The 19,997-nt window shown below is 40.1% G+C and overlaps 1 protein-coding gene across 10 annotated transcripts in view; it reads right to left on the reverse strand.

Moving 5' to 3' along the window:
• Positions 1–381: 381 nt before the first annotated feature.
• The window catches only part of rgs19 (regulator of G protein signaling 19), a 28,675-nt gene continuing 9,059 nt past the window's right edge, over positions 382–19,997 (reverse strand). For 8 of the 10 annotated variants that reach the window (XM_026366956.1, XM_026366954.1, XM_026366958.1 and 5 more), the window contains 4 exons: positions 10,363–10,535; positions 9,096–9,194; positions 7,516–7,750; positions 382–3,884 (listed from right to left, as the gene is read on the reverse strand). In XM_026366956.1, coding sequence (XP_026222741.1) covers positions 3,696–3,884; positions 7,516–7,750; positions 9,096–9,194; positions 10,363–10,535 — 696 coding nt within the window. In that variant the 3' untranslated portion in view covers positions 382–3,695. The remainder of the gene's footprint in view (positions 3,885–7,515; positions 7,751–9,095; positions 9,195–10,362; positions 10,536–19,997) is intronic. The other 2 variants (XM_026366957.1, XM_026366955.1) reach the window with 1 other exon arrangement.

Here is a 19,997-nt window from a genome sequence, read left to right on the forward strand (position 1 = left end):
ATAACTAATTAATTAAACTGACATTATAATTTGTTGTTAGCTTAATTTAGCATATTAAGCACAGTCTGACTGTGTAATGTGTAAAGTGAGAAAGAGAATAATCATCAGCCCCAAGAAAACATCAGATTGTCTACACACAAACATTCAAATCAGCCTTGTCAGCATGAGAGGGCAAAAAAAAAAGGTTATAGCCTATTTATTCTAAACCTCATGTTGAGCTGGGAAAACGATATGTGAAACCAATTCTTAATATTTGTATTGTTTATGATACGAGACTGAGATTGAAGTTTTCATTCCCAGAAAAGAGACTTGGACTTGATGTGTGGTAACAAAAGAAAAGAACTTGAGTTACACACAAAGAACACATGAAACTGCTTCTCATTTGATGTTCAAGGGTTTCTGTTTATATATGTACAATTAAAATCACAGTCTTAACAAAATAGAAAATAAATAACATTAACAATACTAAGATAAATGCATTCTGAGTGACCAGTCAGGTTAAGACCTAGGCATCTCTTCTTTAAAAATCTGTTGTCTCTGCCTCCACAGACAACTACAAACATTTTTTTCTCAAACTACATTTCCCACAAAGCACTGGATGTAAGCATCCCATCTCACATAATAGGTCATATTCTTTTCTCTCTGTCGTTATTATTATTATTTTTAAATCTTTTTGTTTCATGAATATATATTTTTTGCACCTGGGATTTCCTCCCACCCCCCTTCCTGAATTGACCAACCACAGTTCAACCCTGGGGCCTCCTGCAGCCAATCAGGTGCAGGCATCCATGTGGGTTACAGACAGTGGTGAGGTCAAAGGTGAGAGGTCACAGAGGCAGAGGTCAGCAGCAGCAGCGCCCAGGCAGGCCACCCTGGTATGTGTGTGTGTGTGTGTGTGTGTATTACTATACTTATTCTCCCAGCCATGTTAGCACATCTTTCCAATTGGTTTTCCCATCAGTCATTTTCTTTGGAAATTTCCTCGGTCTTGTAAATTCAGATGTAGTTAAATAAATGATATATATAAATATTGTGGATGGAAACTGCAGATTTGGGGGAACAGAAGTGCATCAGCAAACATAAGGCAAGACCATCCTATAAAATACGTCTATATACGGAATTTGTATCGACAGCCAAAAACGACTATCAGCTATAGTAAACATTACACGGCCACTTCATATTTACTGTAGACCTGAAAGCATCTGACTGGAGGAGGTTGGACTGCATGAACACAGCACAGGGCTGGAGTCCAGTGTAAAACAACTCTCTGGTGCTGGTATTGTTACCGTTAAAGCAGCTGCTGTTTTGGTGCATGGTAACAAAATGGGCACTCTCACAATAAGCACGCGAGTCATATCAGAAGGTAGGGACAAAAAACATAAATGGCCGTTAAAGCTGGAGAAATTGTTGCAATAGTTCTGTGTTCCAGTGGTACACTGTGTTAGTGCTAGTTCATCAGTGTAGAAGGCCAATTGATCGTTGTCAGTTCCTTTTGTTATTATGTTAGCGCAGCTGAAAACGTGTGATTTCACAGGAAACTGTTGTAAAGGACATGTCTAAGTGAGCCCAAACTTTAGAACAGTGTTGTACATTACGAATTCAATCAGATCGAACAATTCTTCTATGTCTTCAACAGTCGTAGACGCTGCTATTTAGAAAAAAAAAAACAATGTGAATAATGTGATGTACCACGTTAAGTTCAGAGAAAGATCATTTGTGTTGTTGGCAGTTACAAATATTATAGTCTGTACCGTTCTGTTCTTCTGAATGTATACCTACATCATATTATTCACAGTTTTACCTACATAGCAGCCTCCATAATAAGCCTTTGATGAATATGTGAACTGTCTCATCTGATTAAGAGTTGTAATCTTTTTTGTATTTCTGTATATGGAAGTAGCTGAGAGTGTAGTCCAGCTCAGTCCTGATCGGTCCTCCTCTGAACCTGAGGTACTGTATGTGTTTGGTTTGACTCAGATACAGATATCTGGTCATTTAGGGGACTCAACCACATCTAGGCGAGGGTTAATGGTTTCGGACTGGGAGAAAATCAGTCCCTCTGAATTACAGTAACACAAATATTTGTAGATGTGTGCATGTGCAGGAGCATGTGTGTGTGTCGTTTCTCTAAACTCCAGTGTTTTATTGCGGTGTCTGTGGTGATGGGTGGGGGATCAGTCTCAGAGGAATCCTCCTCCTCTTGCAAAAAAAATTTTAAAAATCCAGAAAGAGAGTGGGAGAAACAAACCAAACAAACAAACAAACAACAAAAATCAACATAATTCAAAGGTTTCATAGTTTTCTCTTAAAAAATAGACGTCTGTAAATCAGTAGTTGGAGGGAATTGACATCCGTCCATTTGTCCATCTGTTTATCACAGGAGTGAAATGATTGATCCAGCAAAGGAGGGGAGGGCGCAACAAAATGCAGAACCAACTATTAAGTTGTTTGTAGCGAGAAATGGAGGGAGCACCCTGTGTTTTCCAGTTGAAAGGGGGAAAAACAAAAGAGAGAACGGGAGGAAATGAGAGGTGTTCGTCTTTCTTTTTGCCTTTTCGTCAGTCCCACATTAAAGCAACCACAGAATGAAAAACAAGGCGATGAGGTGAGCAGGAGTTGGCAACATCCAGCTTTAACTGGCTCCTAAAGGTGCTTCAATGATCACGTGGGAGGGGGCAAATTGGTCAAATCCACTAAGAATTCATGGCACAGATTAATATTTCTCATTTCAAATCTATAGATTATGTCTCCAGTAGTGGATATGCCTAAGAAATACCATCATCATCAGTTGTCATGAAGAGAAGGAAAAGTGTGGGAAACTGAAAGGCAACTGAGTAGAAGAGGGCAGAGGAATCCTAGAGGTGTAACAATTCTCCAAATCAACAGTTTGGTTCATACCTTTTCCTTCTGTTCCTATAGAAACTGACCTACAGGATGAGGATTTTTAATGCGTAATGATTTTCTATATTTGCATTTTTGTCAACACATCCTGTAAAAAGACAAACCAAATGAATTCAGAATCCAATTTTAGCTTTTTGAGAGTCTGTCCTTTGGCACTGACAGCTTCAATTTTTAACTGTACAATGTCCCAACCACTGCAAATTGTTAGGTTTTTTTTTTAAACAACAGGTTCATTAACTAAGTTTCCACCATGCGTTTAACCACAGACCTCAATGAGTGGAGCTTTCACAGCACTTTCAAACTGTGCAACCACCAACTTAGCTGAGAAAGACTGAGACATCCAGAAAAAGGACAATAACCGAAATTAAATTCAAAAATTCTGTAGTATTTATGGATATGAATTAATTTAAATTTAACATCCTCACATATAGTCCAAGTGACAGAGCCTACTCTGGAAACTAGTTTGGGAAGGACGGAGGGGAAAAAGAAAGGAACAGGAGCAGAAATTAGGGTTGAAGGTAAAGTCAGAAAAAAGATAAAGAACGCAAGAGAAGAGGTTTTGGCACTGGTAATGAATGTTTATGAATGGGAAGAGAAAACATAGGTAAGAAAGTCTTGGCAGTGATTTGAATCGTTTGTGAATCAGAGAAAAAAGGAGACGTGACTCGAAGAGTCTTGAACTTTTGGAAAATTCTGGACCGGGAGAAGTGTGTGAACAAAAGCGACAAACATCTGGCATCAGTCCTGCACAATCAGAATAAGAGGAGGAGGATGTGGGCAGGGGCGGTGTGGCACTAGGATTCAGAGGAGGTACGTGAGCCGCCTTGAACAAGCGACTTGTAGATGTTGGAGGAGAGGAATCGGGGGTAGGAGTCCCTGTGCATCAGTGTGTAGATCTGCAGCTGGGCGTCTTCAAACGTGTGAGGCGTTGGGTCCTGCATCTTCTTGTTGATCACCTCTCGAACCCGGGCATCCAGACTCACCTGGAGGGACATTTAGTTAAGTTAGTGAAGAAATAATAAGACAGAAGAAAGGACTAAGTGCAGGGTTTTCCATGCTTATCATAGCAAGTGATCCTTTGGGTCCAGTATCTTTAATTTGATTATTTGCTTGTTTTTTTTTTTTATGTCTTCTACAAATATACATTGTGAATCTTTGGAGTTCAGACCAGTGATCAGATATGAAATTTGAAGTTGCAACCTTACTTTTCCACAGAGTTGTACTTGTACTTGTACTGGATAACAGGAAGCAGCAACACGAGTCCGAGCAGCTTGATTTCTTTCTAAACAGCAAGCATTTCAGCCCTGCTGAAGTTGTCTGTCTTGTGTAAGACTGACAGAATGGCACAATACAGTGATGTACACAGAGCAGCATTAAAACTTGGATTTCACTTTAATCTCGCAACTGTGACCATGACCAAAATCCTCTTGAGAGGCTTTAGTTCTAGTTTCTCTCCATTTCCTCTCTCGCTGCAGTAGATGATGTGTGCTTACTGCAGATTAATCCGTATCAGTGTATGTATCAGCCATTCAGAGCCATAGACTTACTGCAGTATCAAACTTACTATGAAACAGGCAGAGCACACATTAGCCAGTCATGCCACAGGAACAAATGCAACTCTGACCAATCATATGACAGTCATTTAGTCCCTGACAGCCTATGCATAACAAGATTGATTGAGTTAGAGCAGCACACAGCAAGCGCAACATTTGGGTAGTAGAGATGAGCGCTCTGAGGAAACTTCCAACGTTGGTGAGGCAACATCGTTATTATTAAAAAGGTAAACAAGGCTCAAGGTAAAGACTTTGGCTTTTTAATCTCTGACAGCCTGATGCTGTGTAACAGTGTTAGAACTTGTTTCTCTATTAATGGTGTTAATACGTTCAAGTCCCAGTTCCTTTACTGTAGCTGAATTCGTAGCTGTCATGTAACAAGACACCTGGCTACTGTGATCAGGGTAAGGGATTAGGAGCCACATCTGGGGTGGGGTGGCTGTGGCTCAATAGGTAGAGCAGTTGACTGCCAATCGAAGGATTGGTGGTTCGATTGGCAGTGGTTCGATTCCCGGCTGCCACATGCCAAAGTGTAGTGTCCTTGGGCAAGATACTGAACCCCTAGTTGCCCCCGGTGAGTCAGGTCAGCTGCATAGCAGCTCTGCCATCGGTGTGTAAATGGGTGAATGAGAAGCAGTGTGAAGCGCTTTGAGTACCAGCTAGGTAGAAAAGTGCTATATAAGTGCAGACCATTTACCATTTACGTCTACTCAGGGAACCATTTCTCTAGAGATCCCTTTTGTATTTAAGATGAATCCACCACATGTCAGACTAAAAGTTAGTTTTAAATAAGTCCGTTTCCACTGTGTGTTTCTTAGATTTAGGCAATTTGTGCTGTGAACAGGAGTCTTTAAATAAAGAATATTATCAACTAATACAATCAAAATAACTTTGAGGTGGACTGAAGTTCTGTCAGAAGTTAGGACGTTTTGTTAAAAAACATCAAACTAGTCTTACACTGCTGAAGAACGCTTGGATTTAACAGCTCTTCTTCAGATTTTTGCAAGTGAACGCTGCAAAGTACAACAGGAAATATAAAGACAAAAATCACTCAGGTGGCTGTGATCTGTTTGATTGAAAGTTAAGAGGAGAGCTGGTTAACACAATCAGATTCTCCCTTATGGGGTCAGAGCATGTATCCACAGGAGAGAGGGCAACAGCGTTCACAAACAAAGGAGAAGCAGTTTTCAGGGACCAACTATGGGGATAAATGATGTTTGATTTGGATGTTTTGTCCAAATTTTAGCAAGTCACCTTACATAAAGTTGTTAATGTCTGGACCAAAAGTCAAGTCAGGTTTGTCACTAGTCACTTTCTTTTCACAAAAGGGGTATGAAAACTCATATGTTTCTTCACCATACATATGTCCACATGCATAACTATGTATTTTCATCCTAAGAACACACCACTGTTTGCCTGGTGACTCAACATCCTGAAAGTGATTAAAGGCGATAAGCAACAATCTTGTTGAATTTAAACGATGACACAAGCCTTAAATCTGCAACTACTCGGGAAGCCCCCCTGGTGGGATGTCCCCTCTTGCTTTGTTTTGCTAGAAGACTCAGGACCTCACAGCTGGCGTTGATTCTTATCAATTAAAACAACATCACAAAAACAAACGTGGACCATCGTCATGAGAGGAAAAATCTCGAGCCACATCATCCTGATTACCCTCTAATGTGGGGCCAGTGTTAGCTGTGGCTCCATCTTCATCTTTGAGTAGGTTTAGGAGAAAATGTGCAGACTTTAGTGAACTCACAATTAGAATGTAACTGACTTTCAGGACACCAAGGATAAACTACAGTGAGCAGCACTCAGGGTTGGGAACGTCCTCAGAGAGAAGTGCTGCTGCTGGTTTCAAACAGACAGCAAGCAAATCTTTCTTCTAAAGCTGAAGTTGTTACATACTGAGTCATTAATGAACTTCCACAGAGCCATGAATACATAGTGCACATAGCAGCAGCGAGAAGCGGCTGTGAGAGGCCCCACAGCCAAAGCACCAGCTGATATTTATAGAATAACGAGCTTTCTCTTATGTTTCCCTCTGCTCTTGTAAAATACACACACACACACACATACGCACAGAAACAGCGATAAGCATTGTAGCCAAGGTCACACATCCAGACAGACATTCAGGCTTCTTCACTGCCAAACTCAAGTTTGCATTATCTCTATTTGCGTATATGTGTGTGTGTGTGTGTGTGTGTGTGTGTGTGTGTGTGTGTGTGAGCACGCATGTGTTTAAACATTTGTGTCTTTGTATGTACATTTGTCTGCATGTGTGTCCAGTGTGTTTATAGATAAAAAATCTAAATTGCTCCTCTCACCACCTTCTGGCGGTAGATGCTTTTTAGTAAACACAAATACACACACACAAACACACACACACACACACACACACACACACTAATGACAAGCCTCCAGTGCTGCTAAATAAAGGCAGCACTGTTAAAGACACAGTTATAAATAGAAGTAACACCACCACAAAAAAAAGATGCACTCAAACACAGTGTGTGTGTATTTGTGTGTATGTCTCCCCTAAGTGTATAATCAGCAGTAGTCACTGGGTTAGTTTCAATTTCTGTCTATCAAATGATCAATACATCCACACTGATTATTACTATTAGTGTTTTGAAAGCTACCTTTTTATGCCCATCTTCATGGTGGCAAAGCAACAACTAAGTTGGAAAATCAAATACATGTGCCTTGCATAAGAAGAGTTTTTCAAAACTTCCCTTATTTAAAAATCATTTCTGCAACACAAGAACAGAACTTGAGCAACATCTGCCTGGTGACTGAACATCCTGAAGTGATTAACGACAACAAGCAATGACAATGACACACAAGCCTTAAGTCTGCAACAACCTGACGCTTTGTGACAGGAAATCCCATATGCTAGAATTTAACTGAGAAAGGGGAACTGTGCGATAGATCACCTGTCATATGGATAAATCGAAACTGAATGTTATAGTATTTGTACTACAAACTAGCACACTGGTCCTTTATATTGTTTTGTTCTAAACAGAAGTGTAAACCACAGCCTAAACAAACCCTGTCCTACCTCTTTTGGCGATAAGATGGAAATGTAGTCTTCATAGATGGAGCGCGACTTCTCCTCAATGACGCTCTTGTTGTCTTCCTGTTTGAGGTCCTCACAGGCCAACCAGAACAGCATGTTCTCCTCGCTGTACTCTGTTCGCAGGAACTCCCGGAAAACGTTCCGGCCGGCCGGGTTCCTCATCAGCTTGTCGAAGGACTGAGACCAGAGCCGGATCTCTTCCACTGAGGGTTTAGGGCTGAGGAGGACAGATAACTCATTTATTCATTTATCCTTGTACAAGTTCACTCAGCCTTTTGTACGTATGTGTAAAAAGTACTTTGTGGTACAAGTGTTCACTTACTGTCACACCAGAATGTTGAGTATTTGGTGGGTGTTCAGTAAAGAGTTAAAGTATATTGTGTTTGTCTAGTTGTGAATTTGATTCATATCAAATCCCATTTTATGACCAATTAATGCAGAAACCTTCATATTCTAGAGGGCTCCCATACTTTTCTTTCCACAGCTGCTGGATTAACTCACAGCTCATCTCCTGCCCTCAGAAAATCCACTAACTACTCTAGTTAGAAGAATATAGTCACCAGCTATTTTAGAAAAATGAATGAATCAATTATGAAAGTGAATTTGAAAGTTATTTTTAAAGAGTTAGGTGTTTGTTATTAAATGAGATGATACGTGCTAGATAAAAGATGTGGTTAATGCATAAACAGAACTCATTCCATCCATTTTTTGGCATACAACATGAAAAGTTAACAAAAATAAGCATAGCACTGGGCCGAACCAATCATGTGGTTGGAATACAGTCAGTAGCATCTGAGTATCCGCCAGTATAAGCACACATTCTAAGGTTTGTGCTAGTGCAGCCGTGCACACCAGTACGTCAGGAGTGGGAGCGAGATGACAGAAAATGTTAACAGAAACTCGAGGGACAGCGTTACAAAAAAAGACATCCCAATGGAGACAGCTCAAGGCTCAGGCGTCCCAGGAATTCAGTAGTGTGGAGATATTTTGGTTATTTAAAGTTCCACAGGAAGCACAATGAGTGCACTGCACACTTTGTCCAAAGCAAGTTCCCACAAAGACAGGTAAAACCAATCAGAGCATAAACAGTTCAAGGTTTTCCAGTCCCAGACCAATGACTGTATTAACCTAGGAGTACATAGGAACCTTTAGGGTTGACAGGAACAGAGGTGCGATATGTATGGCAATATATATCAATCTTGACTAAGAATCAGAAAAACCACTAAAAGACAAAGGGCTGACAACCCATGTGTGCTAACAAACGGTGCTTTGTTGACGCTTCATCTCCAAGTTTTACTTATTGAATGACAAATACAGAATACCACCACCTGCTGGTGTGCGGAGTAATTACGCTGGCACTGAACAAACGTGGTAGTTGGCCCTCTGGCTTTATTTTTGAACCATGTAGCCAATTTGTTTTCAGGCACGTAACATTACAACCCCTGAACTTTTTGTTTTTTTCACTGTACATGGAGAAGTTCACAAGAAAAAAAATGCTAATAAACAATCTTTCCCATACATGGATCAAACCCGCCCAGTGTGTCTCTGCTCTGCTCACTCACCAAGGTTCACAGTTTGGTATGGTTTCCATCTTGGTATCTTGCGATATTCTCTTCCTCCTCCTTCGCCTCCGCCTCTCCTCTTCATTCCTGATGGTGAGACTGACATGATAAAATGGCTTTCAGGCAGGAAACACACACACACACACACACACACACACACACACACACACACACACACACACACACACACACAAAACCACAGTTGACAGAAAAGGGTTGCTCAGAACTACACAAGATAATGTTAACATCCTATTTAATGACAACACTAACCACAGTTCCGTTAACAGCAGAGGAAAGCAGCAGCTACAGGTGTTCACACCTTCAGTATGTGCGTATGTGTGTGTAACACACACTGTACAGCTACTGACTAATGTCTAACACCTGCATATAATGTGTGTCGGTCCTTTGTCTTCCTTTGTGTGTACATAGACAGAAATTACAAAACAAATGGCTCCAGTGACTGGGCATTCTCACTTCACTTAAGGCCATGGATGGTCTGTTGCACATACAATCAAACCTGCATGCTCTCAGTAAGGTGTTTGATCTGAAGTGTGGACTATGACACTCCATGCTGTACAGGGGTATACAAATGTTATTTCTTACCTGACCCTTATCGTACCACAATCTGTCTACCTAAAACTAAGTGTAGGGATTCAGGCAGCAAATAGATGTGCAGCCTTCAAACAAAGGCTCAATGCATCAGAAGCTTTACAAGATTGCATATGTACCTCTTAAATAAATAAATACAAATATTTGTCAGTGCTACAGAGGCCGTATGTACACCACATGAAAACCACAATAGCTGATAGGTAAGTTTGGGCTGTCTCTGATGATCCCTTTGAATACCACAGCACACTTTATGACCCAGAAAGCCAATCCTACTGCAAACTGTGTGTTCCAGATAACAAACTCTTACAACTCTCCACAACAGGGCAATACCTAACACTAAACTATTAACTGAAATTAAACAGACACTAAAACCATAGCTTTATTACTGATTACATTATATCCTTAAATAGTTGATACTTAATACATTTAAAAAATTGTAGTGATGCACAATTCTAAACATTAGCCAATGAGAGGCCACGACACATTTCATGCGAAGTGAGTTGTCGCGTGGAGCTTTGCAGATGTGGTCATTACGATGAAGAAAGTAGCTGTCGTGTCAGCTGTGTTGACAGGACCACAGTACATTGAGAGAACCAGTTTGCCAGCGCCAGTATGAATGCAGGGTGTGTGTGTGTGTGTATGTGTTTTTGTCCCCTACCATGAGCAACTGCAACAGCAGCACCAGCAGAAGCAGCAGGCGTTAGGCCGTTGAGAATTCTGGGTAGTGGTCATGCCTTGCCCCCCTTCTGTTCCGCTCAGTGCTGAGGTCTCGCTGCGACCTCCCCCCATGGCCAGCTCGCCCCCACGCTCGGCCGGGATCGGACCTGTGTACTGAAGAGAGAAAGACACCGTCAGTCCTTCTGCACCATGGATCATTTACAGAATGACTCTTGTCATCTTGATCATTTTGGTTCTGTGCACCCATAACAATAGATTTAAAATTTAATCCAAACATACTTTATATGCAGAGTCAGCCTTCATTTAAAGGTTTGGCCAAATATAACGGATTAGCCACGTAAAATAAAAGTTACACCCATTTTTTCCCCAATTTTTAAAAAAATATTTGGACAAATGATCATACATGACCAGTTTGAAATCTTTGCTTGTTTATATCAGAATCAGCTTTATTGGACTACACACGTAAACAAAATTGTTGGTACCCTTCCGTTAAAGAACGTGTGTCCTGTAATTAGCATCACAGGTTTCTTCACACTTGTATTCAGTCAGTCTGCCTATTTAAAGGGTGAAAATGATCACTGTGCTGTTCATGGTGTCTACAACACTGAACATGGACCAAAGAAAACTAAAGAGAGCTTGATGTGACTACAGTTGCACATATTACTAGAAGTTTAAGGTCCATGGAACTGTAGCCAACCTCCCAGAGGAGGAAAATGAATGAAAAATGAAGAAACAAAAAATACAAATGGTAACTAAAGAACCCAGAATAACTTCCATAGAGATTAGAGGTGAAATCCAAGGTCAAGGTACATCAGAGTCAGATCACACCATCAGTCACTGTTCAAGCCACAGTGGACTTCATAAAAGACGACTGAGGAGGACTCCACTGATGAAAGCAAATCGTAAAAAAAATAATAGAAAACGCATATTAACAAACCACAAAGCTTCTGGGAGAATGTCCTTTAGACAGATGAGACAAAAACTGAAGTGGCCTTCTATGAGTCCTGATCTAAATCACATTAAACATCTGTGGAAAGAGCTGAAACATGCAGACCGGAGAAAGCGTCCTTCAAACCTCAGACAACTGGAGCAGTTTGCTTGTGAGGAGTGAACCAAAATGCATTAAGAGTTACAGAAATCATTTGATTGCAGTGATTGCTTCAAAACGTTGTGCAACAAATCATTAAGTTAAAGGTACCATCATTTTTGTCCAGGCCAGTTTCATTAGTTTATTTTTTAAAATGCTTCTGTTGAACCACAACTCAAGAGCAATGTCTGATTTTCACGAGTTAATTTTTATAAATTCTTTATTTATAATTACTTTTGTCAGTTTCAAGTTTTTCCAGTGACCTTTGTGGGTTTTTCTTTAACGGAAGGATACCAACAATTTTGTCCATGTGTGTAAGTTTGCTAACACATACAAAATACAGTACAGTTTGTAGCAGCAATGTATTAATTGTATGAGGTCAATTGTTAGTCAGTGTGATGGTCTGTGGTGACTGACTTTGAGTGTTTAATGGCTGTGGGCAGAGGTGCACCAACTGTTCCCTGCTGGGCTGTTTAGCAGGGGCCTTTTCCTGACCTGGTCAGTCTACACTTACAGCACATCTTGATTGTTTTGGTGGCACATAGAGCCAAAATGACCTGTGTGTCACCTTTCATATATAAACTGACACTGACATTACTATGGCTACTTGAGGAGGAGCTACTGTAGTTTCAGCACCACAATTCAATATATTGTTAAGCAGTTAAGTAATTTTCTACTTGAAGGTTTGGCCATTTCCAATACTGGTGTTGGAGCTCCACATGATCAACTTTGTTTACAGTAATCATGCAAATGTGCCGGTATTTTCAGAAAAGCTACACAAAGCATGTCTGTCTTTATAGAAGGTGGATGAGAATAAGTTTCTAGTTAATGATTTGATGTCAAACAATAAACAGGATTAGAGTACTGGAACTGTAAATTGAGAAGAAAGAGGGTGGAAAATACAAAGACATGTCAGTTAGATGAAGACACATGAATACAAAGACCATACACTGTAGAGAAGAAAGAGAAAGACGATGGAAGATGAGAGAGACAGGGAGACGGCGTGTAGAATAGAGGAAGTGAAAAGGAGCTGGTCTGAAGACAGACCAGGCAATGTGATGTATCATGTGATAAAGCTGTGCTCACGCAAACACACACAAAGATAATCACACACGTTTCTCTACTCTGGGTTCCGGACCAAAGAACAAGAGATTTTTTAAAGCATTTACACAAAATTACAATTCAAAGCTTCCTCTACAGTCTTAGAGATAAATAGAGGTATATAGAACAGAGAACTGCTCTGATCTCTGATACAAGTTATAATTTATAGACCTGTGGGTCACAAAGATAAACTCAGAGCTTAATATACACACCCTGCATTTATGAGCATAATAAAAAAGCACACACACGTGAAAGGTGAACACAGATGTACAAGGAAATGTAAGCCAATGCACACACACACACACAACACATGCAGACACACTCTTAGTGCTCTCTTTGCGGCAAGCACATAATTCCTTGCTGATGTTATCACCATTTCATTAAATGCTGTTATTTTTACATTTCTCTAAAATAGTGAAACTACAGCTCAGCTCCAGCCTCCAGCTGTCGACTGTGTCTGTGTGGACATCTGCCAGCACTGGGCCAGATGTGGGCCACTGACCTCGTGTGTTTGAGGCTACCACCCCAAAGAGCAGGTGACTAAGGCAGAATGGTTACTAATTCTTGTCAATTACTAAATTAAAGCAGTGATCTGCAACATGGGGCAGACTTACTTAGCAATGATTTAGTTGTTTGTAGATACTAAGTAAGATGTAAGATTAAGATGTGTTTGTTTAGAAAATACATGGAAAAAAACAAAAGTCACAGGCTAATATTTCATTGGACTGGTCTCAATAGCTTTGATTACAGCATGCATTCGCTGTGGCATCATGTCCATAAGCTTCTGCAATGTCACAACATTTATTCTCATCTCATTCTCTGATTAATTTTTCGCCCAGATCTTGTATTGATGATGGGATAGTCAGATCGCTGCACAAAGTCTTCTCCAGCACATGCCAAAGTTTCTCAGTGGCGTTAAGATCTGGACTCTGCGGCAGCCAATGCATGAATGAAAATGAATATGCCTGTGTCATCAGGGTAGAAAAAATCCATTGATGAAATAACCTGGTCATTCAGTATATTCAGGTAGTCAGCTGACCTCATTTTTTGGGCACATACTCTTGCTGAGCCTAGACCTGATCAACTGCAGCAATCCCAGATCATAGCCCCCACAGGCTTGTACCAGACATTAGACATGATGGGTGCATCACTTCACCTGCCTCTCTTCTTACCCTGATGCTCCCATCAATCAAATGCAAATAATTTGACCTTTTTGAAACAGATTAACCTATTTGTTTACTAAATAAACTAAATACATTTAACTTTTCCACTTTTAGATTCACAAAGTTTATGAAATTTAAATGATAGTTTATCAGTGTTTTTAACTAATGAATCTAACAACTGACATTTGTCCCACACATTTCCTGTAAATCTGATATTTCTTGTGATAAGAGTAAATATTAATTGCAAGAAAGTAGCATTGTGTTTATGTTTAGCCAGTTTAGATGTAGCATGAGCAGTCTGACAGCTGCAGGTCTGGTGCGCTGCATTCAAGGACAGTACAGATTGTCAGTCATCCATGTAATGAGGTGTGTGTAATGAGAAGACTAATATTCTTACAATCAATACAGGACCTAACAGACCTGACTCATCCCAATTATGCTTGCTACAGGGGATTTTCCAAGTTAGCAAACATCATCAGCAAAAACTAATGAAGGTCTGTAGGGTGATCATAACACTGCTTTAAGGGAAGAAATGAAAATTACAGCGAACTGATACTGTTCTATGTTAATGTGTCGTTGAGCAAGGCAGGCAGCTGTGGAGCCACTGGCAGGTGTACAGTGTGTGTGAGCACACACACTCTAAAAAAAAACACAAAATAGGTAGAGAATCACACACCTTCCCAGACACACACCAATTATACTGATGTCATAGTTTACCTGCACTGTCAGGACAGAGGCAGAGGAACACTCCCTTCCTCTCTTTTATCACCCGCACCATCTTTTATAACAGAGATATCAAATTTCCACGAGAGAAAGAGACTGAAAAGCAAGTCTGTACAAAAGCATGTGTGTAAAGTCATGTTTTTAGAGGTGATGCCAGAACACACCTTAGTATCATAGAAAGAAAGAAAGAAAGAAAGAAAGAAAGAAAGAAAGAAAGAAAGAAAGAAAGAAAAGTGTGTGTGCAGTTCCTTCTGAGCAGATGTCTCACTTCCTCTTTTGTTCCACGTATGTTTCAGTGTGTGTGTGTGTGTGTGTGTGTGTGTGTGTGTGTGTGTGTGTGTGTGTGTGTATGTTTAACAGGATTTGGATCAGAGTGTTAATCTGATTAAGCTAGATGACATTAGAAATACTTAGAAATCACACACACACTCACACACACAAGGTATTTGTCATCTTGAGCCCATCTCTGTAAATATTTTTTTAACCTTTATTTATCCCGGTAAGGTTGACAGAGCACACATGCCGTTTTTTCACAACGCCCTGCTACATACACACACACACACACACACACACACACAGCTTGGCCATTAACTAACTCAAGCCGACGAGTTAGAACTGTTAAAGCCCTGCTTAAGGGCTAAAGCTACCTATTATTAAAGAACAGGAAAGTGTTTCGTATTTCGTTTCCTTACAGTTACATTGTCCTGTGCAAGAATTCAAACGAGACACCTTGAAGCTGTTATGCAGCAGTGGATAACCTGGCTTTTTGCCCTAATTGGCCATAAAATGTGATCTGATCTTCATGAAACTTACAAGTATAGACAAACACAATGTGCTTATATCCACACACACACACACATTTAATTGTTTGCATCTTTTCTTAACACACCCATTAAACATCCACTACTTCCTTTTTGCAACACTAGATAAATGTTTCATGGACTGATGAGACTAAGGCTAATTTGTTCCAGAACAAGTTGTGGTATGTATGGTGTACAAAGGGATAAGTAAACCAACAGAAGAACAGCAGTGAAGGATGATAGAGCATCATATGCCTCAGGGCCTGGACATGCAGTCATGCAGGCAAAAATGACTTCCCAGGTTTCTTAAGATGTCACTGTCTGCCAGCTGAAGCTCAGTAGAAGCTAGAAGCTATATAATGCAATTGGACAATCAACATAAATCTACTACAAACATCAACCTGATAGGGAATGTGTGCCTAAAGAGAATATGGCTAAGCTAAAGGTCCAAAGTTCCTCCTGACAGAAGGGCTTGTTTGAGGTTAATGCTGCCAAAGGAGGTTCAACCAGCACTGTCAATATGTAATAGGTAGGGTGTTGACAGTTCTGAAACCAAGAGTGAAACTGCGACACACACATCCAGTCTGTGTCATGGCTCCATCTTCTAGAACTGACCTGTGACATGTTGGGGACAGTATAGACTGTCCAGCAGTGAGACAAAACTGTGACTTTCTGGCAAGTCACATCAGTTCTATGTTCACAGACATAAAAATGAAGCCTACAAAAAAAAAAAAAAAAAAAAAAAAAAAAGAACACTGTACATACTATGGCACAAAGAGGAGGCTCGGTTATGTTCTGGAGCTGCTTTGCTGCAATTGGCACAGGGTGTCTCAAATCTGTGCAGGGTACAATCTCAAGACTATTAAGGCATTTTGGATTGCTGCCCAATGTCAGAAAGCTTGGTCTCATTGGTCCACTAACAGGATAATGAACCAAAACATAGCAAATCATTGGTCTATTCTGAGGTGGCCTTCTTTGTATCCTGATCTAAATCAGTGGAAAGACCTGACACTTGCAGTTTAGAGTAGGCACTCAAACTTGAGACAGCTGGACATACGCGTTGACAGGTCAAATCTCATTGAGAGTTACATAAATCACTTGATTGCAGTGATTGCCTTAATAGGTTGTGCAACAAATTATTATGTTAAGGGTACCATAATTTTTGTCCAGGTCAGTTTGTTTTATCTAATGCCTCAGTTAAGTTCAAGCTCAAAAGCATGATTTTCATGATGTAATTTTTAGTAAATCTTTATTCATTATTCCTTTTGTCAGTTTCACGTTATTTCAATGACCATTGTGGGTTTTTCTTTTTTTAATGGAAGGGTACGAACAATTTTCTCCATATCTGTATTATTATATTACTGAATTTGATCTCAGACTAAGGACTTCTACCTTCATTTTTTAGATTAGTTGAGCTTCACAAAACTTGTGTGATTGCCTTGTTTTCCAGGAAAAAAAAAAAATTTCTGTAATAACATAATTGCTAAAAGGTTTTCTAATGGTGACCCATAAACTTGCATTAGCAAACACCATGTGTCATTGGAACACAGGCCTGAAAAACAAAAAAAACAAAACTGCTGTTTTTAACAATAGTTATTTACAACATTAATAATGTCTACTATGTATTTCAAATTCTTTTCTTTTTCTTACAAAAAGTAAGTAACTTAGTTCAGTTAAACATTTAATCTCCAAAATGTTTCAGCCCTGTTTATAAACTGACCCACAACACAGTATGAAACCTTGTCTTTTTTTATGTTGCTGAAACAGACCTATGTAGTATAAAAAAGTACCACCTTTCCTTTGCCAACACTGTATTTTCCGCAAATTAGAATTAGTTCTACTGTCCACCACCTGTGGCTTCTTGTGAAACCTGCAGAGGAAGTGAATGAGAGTCGGCAAGTAAAGTTTAAGGAACAAACAACTTTGGGCTATCGCTCTGTGATCAGATGTCAAAAAAACACAAGTAGTTAACTCAGGGAGTAATCAAATTTATAATGAAAGACATGATACTACTCAATACAGTGAACAAGGGTGGAATTAAGGCCTTGGTGAAGATGCCAAACAAGTGGTATAGCTCGCTCTCACACATTCTTCAGCACAGTACAAGTGTAAAGGTGCAGAGCACCGTGGGGAAAAAAGCATGGAACATTGCCTACCATAGTGTATCAAGTATTGATTGTTGCTTATTATTCATCAACAAATGTGCAGAGATTAACATTTGATGAACCGTGATGTGTGTACGGTAAGGGTAATCCTGCTTGGTGCAGTACCTCCACATGAACTCTAATTTCTAGGAAGCTGGTGTATGACTGATGGACCAAACCAAAGCTGACCTCCTTCACACTTCCCCATGAATAGTGAGCTATATTATTTGATTGGTTTATGTATGACCTATGAACAAGTAGACATATTGCAATAAACACAAGTGAGTGGCAACGTTTGCTGCCATGTGAATGTTTTTCTTTTATATTGTGCTTTAATTTAATTTTGCATTGTCAATGTCATCTGTTTTTCTTACAAAGTAGTTGGAACTGCCTCGTCTAAGTAGCTTTAGTTAACCAAACTAGATTTCCTTCTAGCCTAGCTTTGATGTAGTTCAGCTACTTCCAGTGTGATTACAAGTAATTGGTCGCTTCCCCACTATACTTACTTACCCTTCAGTTTTTTAGCACATGTTCCTGTAACGTTCATTGGTAAGTTCACAATTTTTAATGCTATGCAAGGTCAAAGCTGTGTACTAACTATTGGTACAAAATATATTCTGGTTGCTTAACAGATTCCATGTCTGGTCTTGTGACTAAATTGTTTTAAATTTCCTGATTATTCCTACAAATAGCAAACAAATAGCTTTTGCTGTGAGTCAGACCACAATTCCAGTACAGTACAGGAAAAAAAACAAATATTTTATAGAGAAGTTGCCCTGACATGCTGAACGCTCCTGAAGCTTTGTTAATGGGCCATTTAACACACACACACACACATACACACAAAACACATGCTTTCTACAGTGCACATCACTTCTCTCGCTCCTGATCTGTCTCCCTTCATTTACTTATTCTTTAAAAAATGTCACACACACTATTTTGATGGAGCCTAACGCACATACACACACAGAGAGTGAGTGGGTCTATAAATCCAGTCTTACAATACTCTGGTGGCAAATTCAAGGTTTTACACTACAGGACTGTGCCAACAAGCCGAATCAGTTCTGAATTCATCTCCTCTCCTTATACAGACAAGACACTCACTCAAACACACACACACACACACACACACACAATGACAAGTTTCACACATTCAAGCTACTACTGCTCACATATGCATTCAAACCTAAAGTGCACAAACACACAATCACAGTTCACATATACCCAGCACAGTATGGTGCTTTTGCAGTCTCAAGTTGCAACAATCCTGTAAATTGTACAAAGCTATGTGGGCCCACCATAGCTTACATGACTGACCTGACTCAGTCGGAGAATGGTTAGCTGGCTCTTGCTATCTTTGTAGTGGATCTAGAGATTGTGACTGAGAAAGGTTTCTGCATGCTGATCAGAGCACAGTTCATCTGTGTTGAACAGATATTATCTCTGGAGGCTGGAAACTGAGTGAAGAGCGTGTGGACTCTGGGTAAATGCTGCTAGCTATCAGCTGTCTGCAGATGTCAAGCTGATCACAGGACTGGCTTTAAAAGCTCCTCAAACCAAGTCAGAACTGGGGAAGACTGGTTAGGACACTCAGTCCTTCTGTGACTGTAAAACTAACTAGCTTATGTTTCTAATACTCTACTTTGTGATTATTTTCATTAATGTGGCAGTGTGCGTAGAAATAGATCTTCACCATGAGCTGTTTTACAAAAATAAAGCTGAACTAAACAGAGACATTGTCGTGTTATTGTTATTACTACTTAGAAATACCTCTTTTTTAATGATTTGATGACAGCTAATCTTGCACACATTATCTCATGAGGTAGTCACCTTGAATGGTGTACCAACTCTCTTTTTGTTGGCTGCTTTTCCTTCGCTCTCCGTTCCATCCAGTCATCCATTTTTTTAACTTCTTGTCCTCTTAGGGGTCGTGGGAATGCTGGAGCTTAACCCAGCTGTCATTGGACAAGAGGCAGGGTACAACCTGGACAGATCTCCAGTCTTTTACAGGGCCAACATATAGAGACAGACAAACATTCACACCCATGGGCAATTTAGAGTTACCAATTGACATGCATGTCTTTGGACAGTGGGGGGAATCCTGAGTACCCGGAGAGAACCCATGTAGACATAGGGAGAACATGCAAACTCCACACAGAAAGGCACCCAGCCAACTGGCCAAACCATCTCATTCATTAAGATTCAGTTTGGGTTATTGTGGAGGCCAGGTCATCTGATGCAGCACTACATCACTCTCTTTCTAGGACAAATAGCTCCTTCATAACCTAGAGGTGTGTCTGGAGTCACTGTCCTGTTAGAAAACAAATGATGGTCCCACCAGGGAGAAACCAGATGGAATGGCATGTAGTAGCCATGTTGGTTAAGTGTGCCCTCAGTTCAAGTCACCAATAGTGTCAGCAGCAAAGCACCTCAACACCACACCTCCTGTTTCATGCTATGCTTCACAGATTGAAACCGCACATTCAGGAAGCATCCATTCACCCTCTCTACATCTAACAAAGACATGGCAGTTAGAACCTAAAATCATGCCATAATATGGATATGTACAATAGTAGCACTAGCAGGACTACTGACTC

Source organism: Anabas testudineus, chromosome 7 (genome assembly GCF_900324465.2).
Source record: "Anabas testudineus chromosome 7, fAnaTes1.2, whole genome shotgun sequence".
NCBI classification, from domain to species: Eukaryota; Metazoa; Chordata; class Actinopteri; order Anabantiformes; family Anabantidae; genus Anabas; species Anabas testudineus.